The sequence below is a fragment of the Eubalaena glacialis genome, chromosome 14, assembly GCF_028564815.1.
Source record: "Eubalaena glacialis isolate mEubGla1 chromosome 14, mEubGla1.1.hap2.+ XY, whole genome shotgun sequence".
NCBI lineage: Eukaryota > Metazoa > Chordata > Mammalia > Artiodactyla > Balaenidae > Eubalaena > Eubalaena glacialis.
In genome coordinates this window covers 52,937,230-52,952,233 of record NC_083729.1, presented here as the reverse complement: position 1 = coordinate 52,952,233, position 15,004 = coordinate 52,937,230, and the positions used below count along the sequence as shown (strand labels likewise).

The 15,004-nt window shown below is 34.9% G+C and overlaps 1 protein-coding gene across 6 annotated transcripts in view; it reads left to right on the top strand.

Annotated features, from left to right (window-relative positions):
• Nucleotides 1-15,004, top strand: part of XPO1 (exportin 1) — a 163,848-nt gene that overhangs the window by 141,499 nt on the left and 7,345 nt on the right. For all 6 annotated transcript variants that reach the window (XM_061210925.1, XM_061210923.1, XM_061210922.1 and 3 more), the window contains 13 exons: nt 5,269-5,330; nt 5,561-5,605; nt 7,690-7,871; nt 8,881-8,929; nt 9,009-9,128; nt 10,273-10,401; nt 11,286-11,444; nt 12,737-12,934; nt 13,225-13,363; nt 13,568-13,749; nt 13,831-13,987; nt 14,093-14,256; nt 14,547-14,681. In XM_061210925.1, coding sequence (XP_061066908.1) covers nt 5,269-5,330; nt 5,561-5,605; nt 7,690-7,871; nt 8,881-8,929; nt 9,009-9,128; nt 10,273-10,401; nt 11,286-11,444; nt 12,737-12,934; nt 13,225-13,363; nt 13,568-13,749; nt 13,831-13,987; nt 14,093-14,256; nt 14,547-14,681 — 1,721 coding nt within the window. The remainder of the gene's footprint in view (nt 1-5,268; nt 5,331-5,560; nt 5,606-7,689; nt 7,872-8,880; nt 8,930-9,008; nt 9,129-10,272; nt 10,402-11,285; nt 11,445-12,736; nt 12,935-13,224; nt 13,364-13,567; nt 13,750-13,830; nt 13,988-14,092; nt 14,257-14,546; nt 14,682-15,004) is intronic.

Below are 15,004 nucleotides of genomic sequence, written 5' to 3'. Positions count from 1 at the left end.
GATCGGATAGTATTGCACAATGGTTGAGACTGGATTGAACTCAGTTTTGTCTGATTGTAGCTTTACTTTTGTAAGAGTGTATCAAGGCTTTCCATTTTCTGTGTTGTATGAAAATTAGCCACTATGAAAGCAAGAGATAGGTGTCTGCAACTTTTTTTTTTTTTGGCTGCTTTGGGTCTTCGTTGCGGTGTGCGGGCTTCTCATTGCGGTGACTTCTCTTGTTGTGGAGCACGGGCTCTAGGTGCACGGGCTCCAGAGCGCAGGCTCAGCAGTTGTGGCGCACAGGCTTAGTTGCTCCGCGACATGTGGGGTCTTCCTGGACCAGGGATCGAACCCGTATCCCCTGCATTGGCAGGTGGATTCTCAACCACTGGGCCACCAGGGAAGCCCCAGAGACTGCAACTTTTTAACTCATATTTTAGTTTGTTTAGGAATGCAGTTTTCTCTTAATAGGTAGAATCTTGTATTTGGTTGAAAACTTAGTGCATGACAGTCTATATCACTGACTAGCTAAGAGGCTCATGAACAACTTTACAATTAAAATTTAGAAAGGGCTTTTGCCTCCATAAGAATATGGCACCATCAGTATGTTGTAGTCAGTAAGTTCTCATTTTAAAGGGTTTTAGTGAATCAAATTCTGTTATGCATTTCTTTTACCCTATCATTAAGTATCTAATATTTGCAAGATGTTCCTGGGGGATAAGATTGTTAATATTGCTGTGTAACTAACTTGCAAGATGATATATAACTTCTAAGTCAGGATGGGAGTTACTTAAATCTCAGCTTTTTAGCTAGCTAATGTTGATACTATCAACTTACAGGATTGTGTAGGCTATTTGGTGTTGCTTTGTTTTTATTTGAAATGGGACTGTCAAAGAAATTTTTCTTGACTTTGAGAAAATAGAGTTGGATTATAAAAGATGCATGCATAAACTCTTGGATAAGGAGCATTCATGTGCCATAAGCTGCCTTCCAGTGAGTAGTTAGGCATTTTTATACTAGTGTACCTTGTTTTGAAGAAATTATACGTGACTGGTCCTTTAAAAAAAAAAAAAAGTATTCCTTTTCAATAAATAATTCAAAGGTTTACTTTAATAACTTTGGAGGTGAATTTTTTTGTTCATATTTAGAAGAACGGGATGGGGGGCTATGGATATAAGTATGCTAGATCATTGTAGGAGTCCTTTGAAAAACTTAGTAACCATGTAAGAGCATAATTGTGTTTGTCAAAGGCATACGAACTATGTATGAGAACTCTTCAGTGAAATGTTCTTCAGTTTGTTTTTTTTAATATATATATATTTCAAGTTTTCCTTATTCCCAAGGAAGAGCTTAGAAGGCTGCTGGAAGGAATATCCTAGTCTCTTCACATACACTTTCTTTTTTTTTTTTTTTTAATAAATTTATTTATTTTATTTATTTATTTTTGGCTGCATTGGGTCTTCGTTGCTGCATCCGGGCTTTCTCTAGTTGCGGGAGGCGGGGGCCACTCCTCGTCGCGGTGTGCGGGCCTCTCATTGCGGTGGCCTCTCTCGTTGCGGAGCACCGGCTCCAGGCGCGCGGGCTTCAGTAGTTGTGGCACATGGGCTCAGTAGTTGTGGCTCACAGGCCCACGAGTTGTGGCTCGCGGGCTCTAGAACACAGGCTCAGTAGTTGTGGCACACGGGCCCAGCTGCTCCGCGGCATGCGGGATCCTCCCAGACCAGGGCTCGAACCCATGTCCCCTGCATTGGCAGGCGGACTCTCAACCACTGTGCCACCAGGGAAGCCCCACATACACTTTCTGAATAATTGGGAACAGTTAACTTCTGATTAGTATAGTTTTTATTGGATATGAAATCTTGTAAAGGTAGTTCTTGTTTTAAGAAATTTGTTTTACATAAATGTCACTTTTGCAACTGGCAGACGACTGATTCTTTTGGCACAAAGAATAAATAGACACTGGGATTGAAGTATTTTCTGTTAAATCTTAGAAGCTGAGCTTTCTCTGCTACTTGTAAACATTTGACTTTTCTCCCTTGATACGTGTGACACCTTTTTTTTTGACCGTGCCGCGTGACTTGTGGAATCTTAGTTCCCTGACCAGGGATTGAACCCAGGCCACGCAGTGAAAGCCCGGAATCCTAACCACTAGGCCACCAGGGAACTCCCACCATTTCTTTTTTAAAGGTTCAGTTCACAATTGTAAAATTGTTCTTAATTGAACTGCTTTTATTTTTTTAATTCTGGGTAAACCATGGGAAGGAATTTGGGGAAAGGAGTTATGGTACTTAATCAGATAAGCTACATAGCAGTAGGAGATTCTAAACAGACACTTGTGTGCAGCAGTACTTGATCAAAAAGGTGTTGTTTACGTATAGTTTCAATGCTTTGGATGGATGGAAGTACTGATCATTATAGAGTGACGTTAAATTAAGGGACTTTAAAGTCTTTTTAAAGTCTCAGAGACTTTATTGTCTGTGAGATCCTTGTAGTTTTTTGGGTTTTTTAAACTACTTATTTCACATTTTTCCTGCTTTCATCTTTTACTCTTTGCTCCATCTACAGGTGAATTTCAGAAGCCTCTAAAAAAAGGGAGAGAAGGTATTTAATTGATTTAATTGATAACAGAAGGGTGAAGGATCAGTTTGATCCTGTTTTCTTATTCTCGGAGGCTGAGAAAAGCCTCAAGACTCACACATGTTTCAACCAGAGGCAGGAATTGTAGTTCTACTCTTGTTCCTTATGACAGATTTAGAAGAAAACTTTTGACTCTCTTATTACTTGGTATTGTCAGTCATTTAATCTAAGAGAGTAGGCTGTATTTTTGGTTTTGTTTAAACCACGTTTTTGCCTATATTAGAGGTGTCAGAGGGGTGCTTTTTTATTTGTTTATAATGGCCCTTTTCCTTAATTTTTTTTTTGAATTTTATTCTGTTTATTTTTTTATACAGCAGGTTCTTATTGGTTATCTATTTTATCCCAATCTCCCAATTCATCTCACCCCCCGGCCACTTTCCCCCCTTGGTTCCTTAAGTTTTTAGGGGCCTTAATGATAGTAATTCATCTGTAAAGAACAGGAGGGTCAACAATATCAGAATTGTTTTGATTTGATCTAGTGGATATTAAGGACATGAGATTGTTGTGTGGGTTAACCTAACTAAATGGTATGATTTAGCACTCATTTTAAAATAAAACTTGTTCCTCTCGTCGGTTTGTTTGTTTTAATCACCTTATTGAATCTAGATCTGATTTTATTTTGTGTGTCCACAAAGCCTCTTGTTTTTTTTTAAAAATAATTTTAGACAATAGAAACACTGACCCAAAAAGTACAGAATGTACTTACACCTCTTAGTTTATCCTTTTAACAACTTAGACAACCATAATAAAATTATCACAACCAAACATTTAACATTGGTTCAGTACTATTAACTGAATTATGGACCTTAATTCAAATTTCACAAGTTTTCTCTCTTGTCCTTTTCCTAGTCTACAATTTATTTAGTTGTGTCTCTAGTCTCCTTAATCTGTGACAGTTCTTAATTTCTGCTTGATATGTCTTTGACACTGATGAGTTTTGGTCAGTTATTTTGTAGTATATTTGAATTTAGGTTTGTCTGTTGTTTTCTCATGATTAGACTGGGGTTCAATATTTTGGGGCAAGAATACCACACAGGTGGTGTGTCCTCAGTCCACCAAACCAGGGGTACATGATGTCAATATGTTTAATTATTCATTTATTATTAACCTTTATCAGTTATGTTGGTGCTCACTAGTTTTCTGTTTACAGGATTACTATTTTCCACTTTGAAAGTGAAAAATATCTTGGGAAGATAATTTGACAGTATGCAGATAATGCATTTCTCCTGAAAGTGTTGCCTATTTGTTTTAGCATTCATTCATTGGTGGATCTTGTCTGCAACAATTAGTACTGTGGTCTTTGCCTAATGTAGAAATTTTAAAAATGTCGATAACATAGTTTTCAGTAGATTGTATGTGTTTGTATATAACAATTAAATTTTTGGCACCTGGCAGGCAGGTTTTTTAAATGATTCTTATATTGTGAACGTTTTTAATACTTAACATTACATTTTCAGTTGATGAATAACCCTTACTTTGTGGCTTTATTGTACTTATGAAATTTTTCTGCAATTAGGAAATTATTAATGTTTTTTGAAGGTTGTTTTAGCTCATGAAGATTACTATATAAAGGTAATTTTACAATCAAATAAGCACTTTGTTGCCTTCAAGTTGACTAAATTTCTGGCTAACTCCTTATGGGTAAATTTCTTAGCATATTCCTTCTCAGTGGATATTGAGTCCAGTGTTGTAGATTTGTTAGATGAGACTTGGTACACACAGTTTAACTAAACCTTTATCTGTATTTTTGAAGTTCAGATAGCTTTGAAAATTCAAAAATCTTCATAAGTCATTTGGTGGCAAAACCTAAATTATTAAACAGATGTAAGAGTAGTCTTTATTCTTTGTAGTGGGAAAAAATAATTTGGATTAGGGATTCTGTTTCAGACCCTTTGGGTATGTTAATGTAAGTGTACCACATTACTTTAAATTTTGAGGGGAGCTGTAGTAGATGCCAAGTAAATTCTGAATGATGCAAATTAAAATCAAAGGCATGAAGTCAACTGTTGAAAGAATAAAAGGCATGAAGTCTTAACTGTTGAAGAACAGATTATACTATTAAGGTACCCTTAAGTAAAGAATACTACAAATAAAAACTTCCTCCTTAACTCTATTTTTTTCTACATTGTAGGACAAACAAGTTAAAATTATTTATAGGATTAGCTTAATGCTATAATTAAAATAAATCTGAAAAGGATTAACATCTGACCCTGATTTATAAATATTTTACATAAACTTATTTATAGTGCTCACAAAGTTATGTCGTCAAGGTTTTTGTAGTTTTAACCCACAAAAATAATGTGTTTATTTAAATGAACAATACCTTAGTCCTTTATGGGGTTTTTTGTTTTGTTTCGTTTTTAATTTAAAGATCACAGCTTGGTATACTTGACTGTCTAACATTAAAGAATATCTTAGAATACAGTAGTTCGTAATTGTTAAACCAATATTTTGTAAAGTTTAACAAAAACTAAAAATTTAAAGGAGTAGTACACTAAACTAATTGGCATTTTTCAAAAATGCCATAATTGGCGATGGGATTCAGGTGTATCATCTGACTTTACTGTGCCCTCCCCCACCCCCAGTTTTTTTGGTTCCTGAAGATTTATTAGCATGCTGTGAAAGTGTTGAATAATTTTTTTTTAATAGGGATAAAAAAATATGTTGTTGGCCTCATTATCAAGACGTCATCTGACCCAACTTGTGTAGAGGTAAGAGCTTTTTTGCAGATTATTGTGAGAGTATAAAATCATTTAAATATTGGGTCTTCAACTTAAACCCACTTCTGTCACAGACATACAGACACATATATGCACAATCATTTACAGTAGATCTGCAGTCATTTTTTTTTTCCTCTCTATGGGGGTGTGGGTTGCCTACATTTGTTATTTATGTATCTATTTTAAGTCCTCGTTTAATCTAAACTTTTTTCTTTTCTTAGAAGGAAAAGGTATATATCGGGAAATTAAATATGATTCTTGTTCAGGTAAGTTTTTAGTTGACACACTGTTTCCCTGAGAAAGGATTAAGTGCTTCAGTTCAGGCTGAGTGGTGGAACAAAATAGTCTAACCTACTTTTATCGAATAACTAAACTAACATCTTGCAGAGTAGTGATAGTAATCTTCACAGTAATTACAATAGTTAGCCTGCTGTCTAGCATTTAAAACTGTTAATATGCTTTGGTAGGAAACATCAAATACGGTACTGTAAAACCTTCACTTCTTTGGCTCCAATATGGATTGAACTGATTAAAAAATTTCTCATCTAATGCAAATGAAAACTACAATGAGGTATCAGCTCACACTGGTCAGAATGGCCATTATCAAAAAAATCTAGAAACAATAAATGCTGGAAAAGGTGTGGTGAAAAGGGAACCCTCCTGCACTGTTGGTGGGAATGTAAATTGTTACAACCACTATAGAAAACAGTATGGAGGTTCCTTAAAAAACTAAAAATAGAACTACCATATGACCCAGTAGTCCCACTACTGGGCATATACCCTGCAAAAACCATAATTCAAAGAGATATGTACCACAGTGTTCATTGCAGCACTATTTACAATAGCCAGGACATGGAACCAACCTAAATGTCCATCAACAGATGAATGGATAAAGAAGATGTGGCACATATATACAATGGAACATTACTCAGCCATAAAAAGAAACGAAATTCAGTTATTTGCAGTGAGGTGGCTGGACCTATAGTCTGTCATACTTAAGTCAGAAAGAGCAAGACAAATAACGTATGCTAATGAATATATATGGAATCTTAAAAAAAAAAATGGTACTGATGAACCTAGTTGCAGGGCAGGAATAAAGATGTAGACATAGGGAATGGACTTGACAAAAGGTGGGAGGGGGAAGCTGGGGTGAAGTGAGAGTAGCATCGACATATATACACTACCGAATGTAAAATAGTTAGCTAGTGGGAAGCAGCAGCATAGCATAGGGAAATCAGCTCGGTGCTTTGCAATGACCTAGAGGGGTGGGATGGGGGGAGGCTCAAGAGGGAGGGGATATGGGGACATTTATATACATATGGCCGATTCACTTTGCTGTACAACAGAAACTAACACAGTATTGTGAAGCAGTTACTCCAATAAAGATCTATTAAAATAAAAAAAATTTTTTCTCATCTGTCTCATACTGTGCATGTTTCCTTTCCATGTCCACTATCTCAGTCTCATTAATTCATTGAAAAAATTGCCTTTGAATTCAAGCATCCCTTTAATTGATCTCTATACTTAGCCTGTTTTTTAATCTTTCTATATGTGTAACTTTAGAAATTTTAAGTTTACCTACCTTTTATAATACGTCCAAAAAATTTCTTGAGAACATTAATTAGTATGTGAGGGAAAAAACAGATTTTTTTTTAATTTAATAAGTTATAGAAACATTGGGTTTTCCTAAACACTTGGATTTTCAGTAAGTTAAACTGGCTTTTATTGAGGACTTTTTGTTGTTAGCGTATCTCTGAATGGGAAGAGGGAGGAGTCCAAAGAGGTTAAGTTGCTTACCTCTTACTTAACAGGTGCTGTTACAGAATATTGTTGGGAAATCCCTAGCATACAGAATCAACAGTACAGACCTTAAAATTGAATACAGTCCATTAGGCTTTTGGTCAAAGATGATTCTGTCCCCAAATGTAATGCTTCTTTTCTTCCAAATTTGTATCTCCAAACCCTACCTATATTTCAAGGCCCAGATTCCAGCCAAAGAAAATATCTTTCCCTGCCCATCACCTTTTTATCATTTAGAGTTAGATCTTACAGTCTCTTAGGATAATTTGCACATATCTGGCAAATATTGATATGCATACACATTAGAGCTAGATTAGATGAATCAGGATAATTGAGAGGAGGAACAGGGCACTTGAGACAGAACTTTGTGTTGTAGTTTCTACTCAGTACATTCTGTAGAGAGCAGCACATTTCCTGTCTTAATAAAGGGGAAGAAAATGAAAGGTGGTTGATATTTGCTCCTGCTTTTGGTATCACACAATTTCTATGAAGTTTGTTTTCTTTACCATTGACAAGTGAAATGAAATTAACATTTCCTATCTTATTTTAGATACTGAAACAAGAATGGCCAAAACATTGGCCAACTTTTATCAGTGACATTGTTGGAGCAAGTAGGACCAGTGAAAGTCTCTGTCAGAATAATATGGTGATTCTGAAACTCTTGAGTGAAGAAGTATTTGATTTCTCTAGTGGACAGATAACACAAGTGAAAGCTAAGCATTTAAAAGACAGGCAAGTAATTGTTTTGGAATTTTTAAGTAATTTCTCTAGCAATTTCAAGGAATTTGGAGGTAGATTGTAAATTTTTAAGGAACTATGATTATTAAAAGTTAATACACTTAATTCTTTTTGACTACAAATTTAAATAGTGCTAAAGTGGCCTAATATTCTAAATAATGGAGGCTTGAAAAATATGTATGACATTATAGCAAAATTAACTTCATGCATGTCATGTGGAAGGAATATAGGTTAAGAATTCCCAAAAAACTCTTTGGAATCTGTTTTATATGATGTCTAGTTAATCATAGGTCCAAGGATATGACTTGTGTCCAAATGTCTACTTTATTCTTAATGTTCCTACATTTTATCAGTTTCCCTATAGTTAACACCAGGAACATGCCAGATTTTATTTTCTTCAACATAGTAATAAAAATGTGTTTAGTCATTAGGGAACAGAAATAGAAATGTTTTACCTTTATGTGTTCAGACTAGCTTCAGAATTTAGGATTTCTTCTCTGGTTTGGTGTATAAGCACATTTTAGGTTTGGGGATATATCGAACACCACTTCTCTCATTTTGGAGAGTTCTGTTTTGACTGTCTTGATTTAAAAGACTAGATTGAGGGACTTCCGTGGCCGTCCATTGGTTAAGACACCGTGCTTCCACTGCAGGGGGCGTGGGTTCGATACCTGGTTGGGGAACTAAGATCCCACATGCCATGCGGTGTGGCCGAATTTTAAAAAATAAATAAAAGATGAGATTGATTGAAATTATTCAAATAGAGTAAGGATGACATGAAAACCAAACCTTCAAGAATGAAATTAAGTGCTATTTATAGGTGAGTTTTAAGAGTGATATTTACACAGTTTTAATAGCTTTGTAACTTTCGATGAAGTTATTGATATCTGTGTTTATAAATAGAAGTAACTCAAGTTTTCAATGGCTGCTGAAATGTTGTTAGTATGTAATTACAGTATTCATTTCTATGTGTGTTCTAAACTGATCAATTTTTTTTTTTTAGCATGTGCAATGAATTCTCACAAATTTTTCAGCTTTGTCAGTTTGTGATGGTAAGTGCTTTTAATTTCATTTTTAAAAATAATTAATTATATAGGAAGGTGATAATTTACAATCATGTTTTTGTTGTAGGAAAATTCCCAAAATGCTCCACTTGTACATGCAACTTTGGAAACGTTGCTCAGATTTCTTAACTGGATTCCGCTTGGATATATTTTTGAGACCAAGTTAATCAGCACATTAATTTATAAGGTATAGTGAATACATTTCAGTTATATTTATCACTGAATAGTGGTGTGTATTTTCTTAATTTGTAATGCTCTTTTGAATATTAAAACCATTCCACATTCACAGCCATAATCAACCTTGTTTCTGAGATGAGGAAATTGCTCAGAAAACTTTTCTGTAGTTTCAGCTACTAATTCTTAAAAACAGTGTCAGAATTTTATGATTCTGCCACTCGTACCAGGCAATCTCCCAAATTCTATGTGAACAACTAATAATGAATTTGGTTTCCTTTTAGTTACAGTAGGATGTAATACCTATGTAAAGTCTTATAATTGTTCATCCAGAGATAGTTACCAACTGGTTATATTTCCAGATGTTTTCTAATCAGATATAATGAGTAAATTATGTATTTATTCAAGACCTTATAAAAGCATACTATTTTAACTTACGTTTGGGGCTTTGTAGTTGAGGGCTTGATATGGTCATATTCTAATCTGAATTTACTGTGTTAGAGCCAGCATTTTATCCATAGACAGTTTATTTTAAATTGTTTGCCATTGTCAACAGTAGTGCAGGAAATATTGGACATTTATGCACTTGTCCAAATATTTACTTGGTATAAATTTTAATACGTGTAAGTATTGGATCAATAGGTATGTCCATTTTTAAGGCTTCTGATGCTTACCAAATTGCCATCCCCTAATGGGAGGCTATTTTTATACCTTCTCAATAGTTAAATATGAAAGAGCCAGTTTTTCCACACCTTATTAATCCTAGGTACATTGTCCATCTCTTAAAATCCTAAACAATTATAATCTTTTTAGATTATACAGAAAACATGATGTCTTTAAAAGTCATGTAATAGATTGTGGGGAAAGTTTCTAAGCAACTTTGTGTTTTCCAAGTGTCTGAGGACACATCAGAAGAAAACACAGTATTCTTCTAAAGCATTTACTGTCTATTGGATGGATAACGAAATTTCCTTAAAATACATGTGCCAAAAAACCCTATCACCACCTATTTGCCTGATATTTTTCCTCTGTGTTCCTGATTTCTAAATCCTTTATTATTTTTTTAATTGTTAATTTTAAGTAAAGTGCTTCAGGCCATTTAATTTTATGCTTCCTTCCCCCCCCCCACCCCACCCACTTTTTTTAAATTAAAATAGTTCCTGAATGTTCCAATGTTTCGAAATGTCTCTCTGAAGTGCCTCACTGAGATCGCTGGTGTGAGTGTAAGCCAGTATGAGGAACAATTTGTAACGCTATTTACGCTGACAATGATGCAGCTAAAACAGGTAATACAACACCCTTAAAAACTGACTAAACAATTTTAGTGCCTTAGAAAAAGTTGGGTTTGAGTTGAACCATTTCAGCACAGCTTACCATAAATAGATCAGCTGTAATGTGATTGTACATTTATTATATAAAATGAAGGGTAAGCTAGAAATTTTTATGAACATTTTGAAAATTCCTTGAAGTAGATGTTCTGGGAGTGTCATGGTAATTTATTTCTACAGAATTTAGAGGCTTGGTAACCTGGGGTTTAATATCAGTTCTGCCTTTGACCTTTCATCTCTTAAATGAAGGGATTAGCCAAGTGTTAGTCTGACTAGGTGTATATGAAATTATCTAGAAGGTTAATCATAAAACTACATTACTATATATGTTCGAGATCTGAATCAACTATTTTTACATTTTTAATAACACTAGGTGGGAAAACTCTGATGTAGGGAATATTTCAAAGCATAATCTTTGAGGAAATTTTACTACTTGCAACTTTTAAAAAAATCAAAAGCTAGGACAGAATGTTACAAAAATGGATATAATAGACCAAGGCATTCTAGGGAAGAATAAGCTGTTTAACTCCATATGGTTTTTTTGTTGTTTTTTTAAAAAAAATTTATTTATTTGGTTGCACCGGGTCTTAGTTGCGGCAGGCGGGCTCCTTAGTTGTGGCATGTGAACTCTTTATTGTGGCATACATGTCTAGTTCCCTGACCAGGGATCGAACCCGGGCCCCCTGCATTGGAAACTTGGAGTCTTATCCACTGCGCCACCAGGGAAGTCCCACTCCGTATATTTTAAAATTAGTAAAAGGGTGGTGGAAACTTAGAACTTAAATGTGGTATCTTTGTTGTTTTTAAAATGAAGGGGTTATGATCCATATTTAAACTTGCAGATGCTTCCTTTAAATACCAATATTCGACTTGCATACTCGAATGGAAAGGATGATGAACAGAACTTTATTCAAAATCTCAGTTTGTTTCTCTGCACCTTTCTTAAAGAACATGGTCAACTTATAGAAAAAAGATTAAATCTCAGGGAAACACTCATGGAGGTAGGCTTTGTGGAGCCTTTGGCTTCTGAAATTAATAATAAAAACTTAAAGTACACCTTTGTTCTAAAAATTCCTATACCTTTTAAAATATCTTCTTACCTGTTACTTGTCTGTGCAATGTAAATATATGTTGTCAATTCTGAATTATAGTTGTTAAAAGCCAAGTGTCACGATTTTTGTGTTCTACTCAATACCAGATCAATAATTTATAATGAAAATTAAATTCCTAAAGCGTGTGCGGATTTGTCATTTCTAAGATGGAAAGTCTAAAGACCTTATTTTAAAATTGAGATGTAATTCACATAACATAAAACTATCCATTGTAAATTGTTTGATTCAGTGGCATTTAGTACATTCACAGTGTTGTCAACCATTTACCTATTCCAAAACATTTTCATCACCCACAAAGGATGATGTACCCATTGAAACAGCCACTCCCTCAATCCGCTCTACCCTCCAGTCCCTAGCAACCAGTAATTTGCTTTACATCTCAATGGATTTAACTATTCTGAACCTTTCATAAAAATGGAATCATAACATACTGATTTTTGTCATTGGTTTCTTTCAGTTAGCATGTTACCATGTTACAGCATGTATCAGTACTTAATCCCTTTCATGGCTGAATAATACTCCTTTGTATGGATATACATTGAGTTTTGTGTCCGTTCATCTGTTGAACATTTGGATTATTATTATTATTTTTTTAATGATTCAGATTTTTCTTTTTAATTTATTTTATTTATTTTTGTTTGCGGTGGGTCTTCATTGCTGCACGTGGGCTTTTCTCTAGTTGCGGCGAGTGGGGGCCGCTCTTCATTGCGGTGTGCAGGTCTCTCACCGCGGTGGCCTCTCTCGTTGCAGAGCACGGGCTCCAGCCACGCGGGCTTCAGTAGTTGTGGCTCACGGGCTTTGTTGCTCCGCGGCATGTGGGATCCTCCCAGACCAGGGCTCAAACCCATGTACCCCGCATTGGCAGGCAGACTCTCAACCACTGCGCCGCCAGGGAAGCCCCATTTGGATTATTTCTACCTTTTTGCTATTACCAAATGTCTTTTAATGTCCATACCTTTTTACAATCACGTAAGTTTCTTGACGCGTCCTAGGACATGTCAGAAGAAAGCACAATTGTTCCTAGAGAATTTCTGTTGTCTATTTGATGAATAATGAAATGTCAGAGTTGTACAGAATGCAACATGAGTTTTTATTTCCTATTAACGTAGCAAATGGAAAGCAGTTTGAGGTTGGTTAGTAACGTCTAAGGATTGTTTTAATAGTTTTGGTCTCCTGTGTAGGCCCTTCATTATATGTTGTTGGTATCCGAAGTAGAGGAAACTGAAATCTTTAAGATTTGTCTTGAGTACTGGAATCACCTGGCAGCTGAACTCTATAGAGAGAGCCCATTCTCAACATCTGCCTCTCCATTGCTATCTGGAAGTCAACATTTTGATGTTCCTCCCAGGAGGCAGCTGTATTTGCCTGTGTTGTCCAAGGTAACAATAGTGGGTGGTTGAGTGTGCTTCCTGTGGTTTGGGGGACCAAATGCAAATACTGGCTTTTATTTTTTGGCTAAATCTATCCAGCCACCTCCTGTGAGTTTCTTAGGAATGCAAATGAGATGCAAGAAAGTTAACAATTGATTTTTATCCATGTTACTTATTCTTTTATATTGTGGGAATAATTTTGTTTGGTATGTTGGTGTTAAGTGGGAGTGGGGGTTACATTTGATGTGACTGATTTCAAAGATCTGACAGATTTGTTTCTCTTGTTTATTGTTGAATAGGTCCGTTTACTGATGGTTAGTCGAATGGCTAAACCAGAGGAAGTATTAGTTGTAGAAAATGATCAGGGAGAAGTTGTAAGAGAGTTCATGAAGGATACAGATTCCATAAATTTGTATAAGAATATGAGAGAAACATTAGGTAAGTTAATAAATACTGTTAATTTAATCTTTATCTTTGTAATTCAGTTTAGGGTGGAAATACTTTTTTAGGAAATGTGGCACGCTTAGGTTCTCAATCTGTTAATAGCCATCCTTATTAATGTACTATTAGTCTTAGTAAAAATCTTTTTGCTCATTAAGTTTTGCATTTTGAAACATTTGGAATTTTTTTCCTTCCTTGTAGTTTATCTTACTCATCTGGATTATGTAGATACAGAAAGAATAATGACTGAGAAGCTTCACAATCAAGTGAATGGTACGGAGTGGTCATGGAAAAATTTGAATACATTGTGTTGGGCGATAGGCTCCATTAGTGGAGCAATGCATGAAGAGGATGAAAAACGATTTCTTGTTACTGTTATAAAGGTATGTAAGAGATAGATATGAACTGGAACTTCAGCTAAGTGTATTTTATTACAAATGACTGAAATTTGTCTTATTTTACAGGATCTACTAGGATTATGTGAACAGAAAAGAGGCAAAGATAATAAAGCTATTATTGCATCAAATATCATGTACATAGTAGGTCAATATCCACGATTTTTAAGAGCTCACTGGAAATTCTTGAAGACTGTAGTTAACAAGCTCTTTGAATTCATGCATGGTAAATCCTATTTGCTTAATATATTTTATTTAGTTACTTTTGCTGAATAAAAAATGGAAAATTTTTCTAGAAAATTTTTTTGATAATTGTTTTTGTTTTGTTAAGAGACCCATGATGGAGTCCAGGACATGGCTTGTGATACTTTCATTAAAATAGCTCAAAAGTGCCGCAGGCATTTTGTTCAGGTTCAAGTTGGAGAAGTAATGCCATTTATTGATGAGATTTTGAACAACATTAACACTATAATTTGTGATCTTCAGCCTCAACAGGTATGTGGATCAGCAAGCATATTTTTCTTAGAAAGTAACTACAGTTTTAATGAGAATTTATTAATGGGAATAGAAAGAAAGCCACTCTTGAATTCAGTTCAAGTGTTTCTGTGGTTAGGTTCTTATAGTGAGGCAGAAATTCAACCAAAAGTTTGTTAGGCTGTTTTCCTACTTAATATAAATTATTTCTGACACTTTAACAAAATTAGTTTAAGTGTATATGTGGATTGTTTGTGTGTGGTTTTCCTTATTATGATGCATGCAAGTAAAATGTCTGCCTTTTAACATAGGTCCATACATTTTATGAAGCTGTGGGGTACATGATTGGTGCACAAACAGACCAAACAGTACAAGAACATTTGATAGAAAAATACATGCTGCTTCCTAATCAGGTTTGGGATAGCATAATCCAGCAAGCAACCAAAGTAAGTTTTATTACTTTTTGTAAAAGTTCTAATGGAAATTGAGAAAATTATATTTACAGAAGTAGTAAATTTAGTACCTTTGACATGTATATCTGATCCGTAAGTGCTTTTATGTGTACTTTTGCACATTGAGAAAAATTGTAATATTTTTATTCTGTTTTGATGGAAAATTGGGAATATTTTGCTCTATTTTTAGTAATGCAGACTTTTGCATTAGTTTCACCATTTAACATTATAAATGTGATGGTGCTTTGGAGTAATGTGGGTAATGTTTTTTGCTTTAGCTACAAGAATAATTCTCATATGTTAAATGGAGTTGTTTT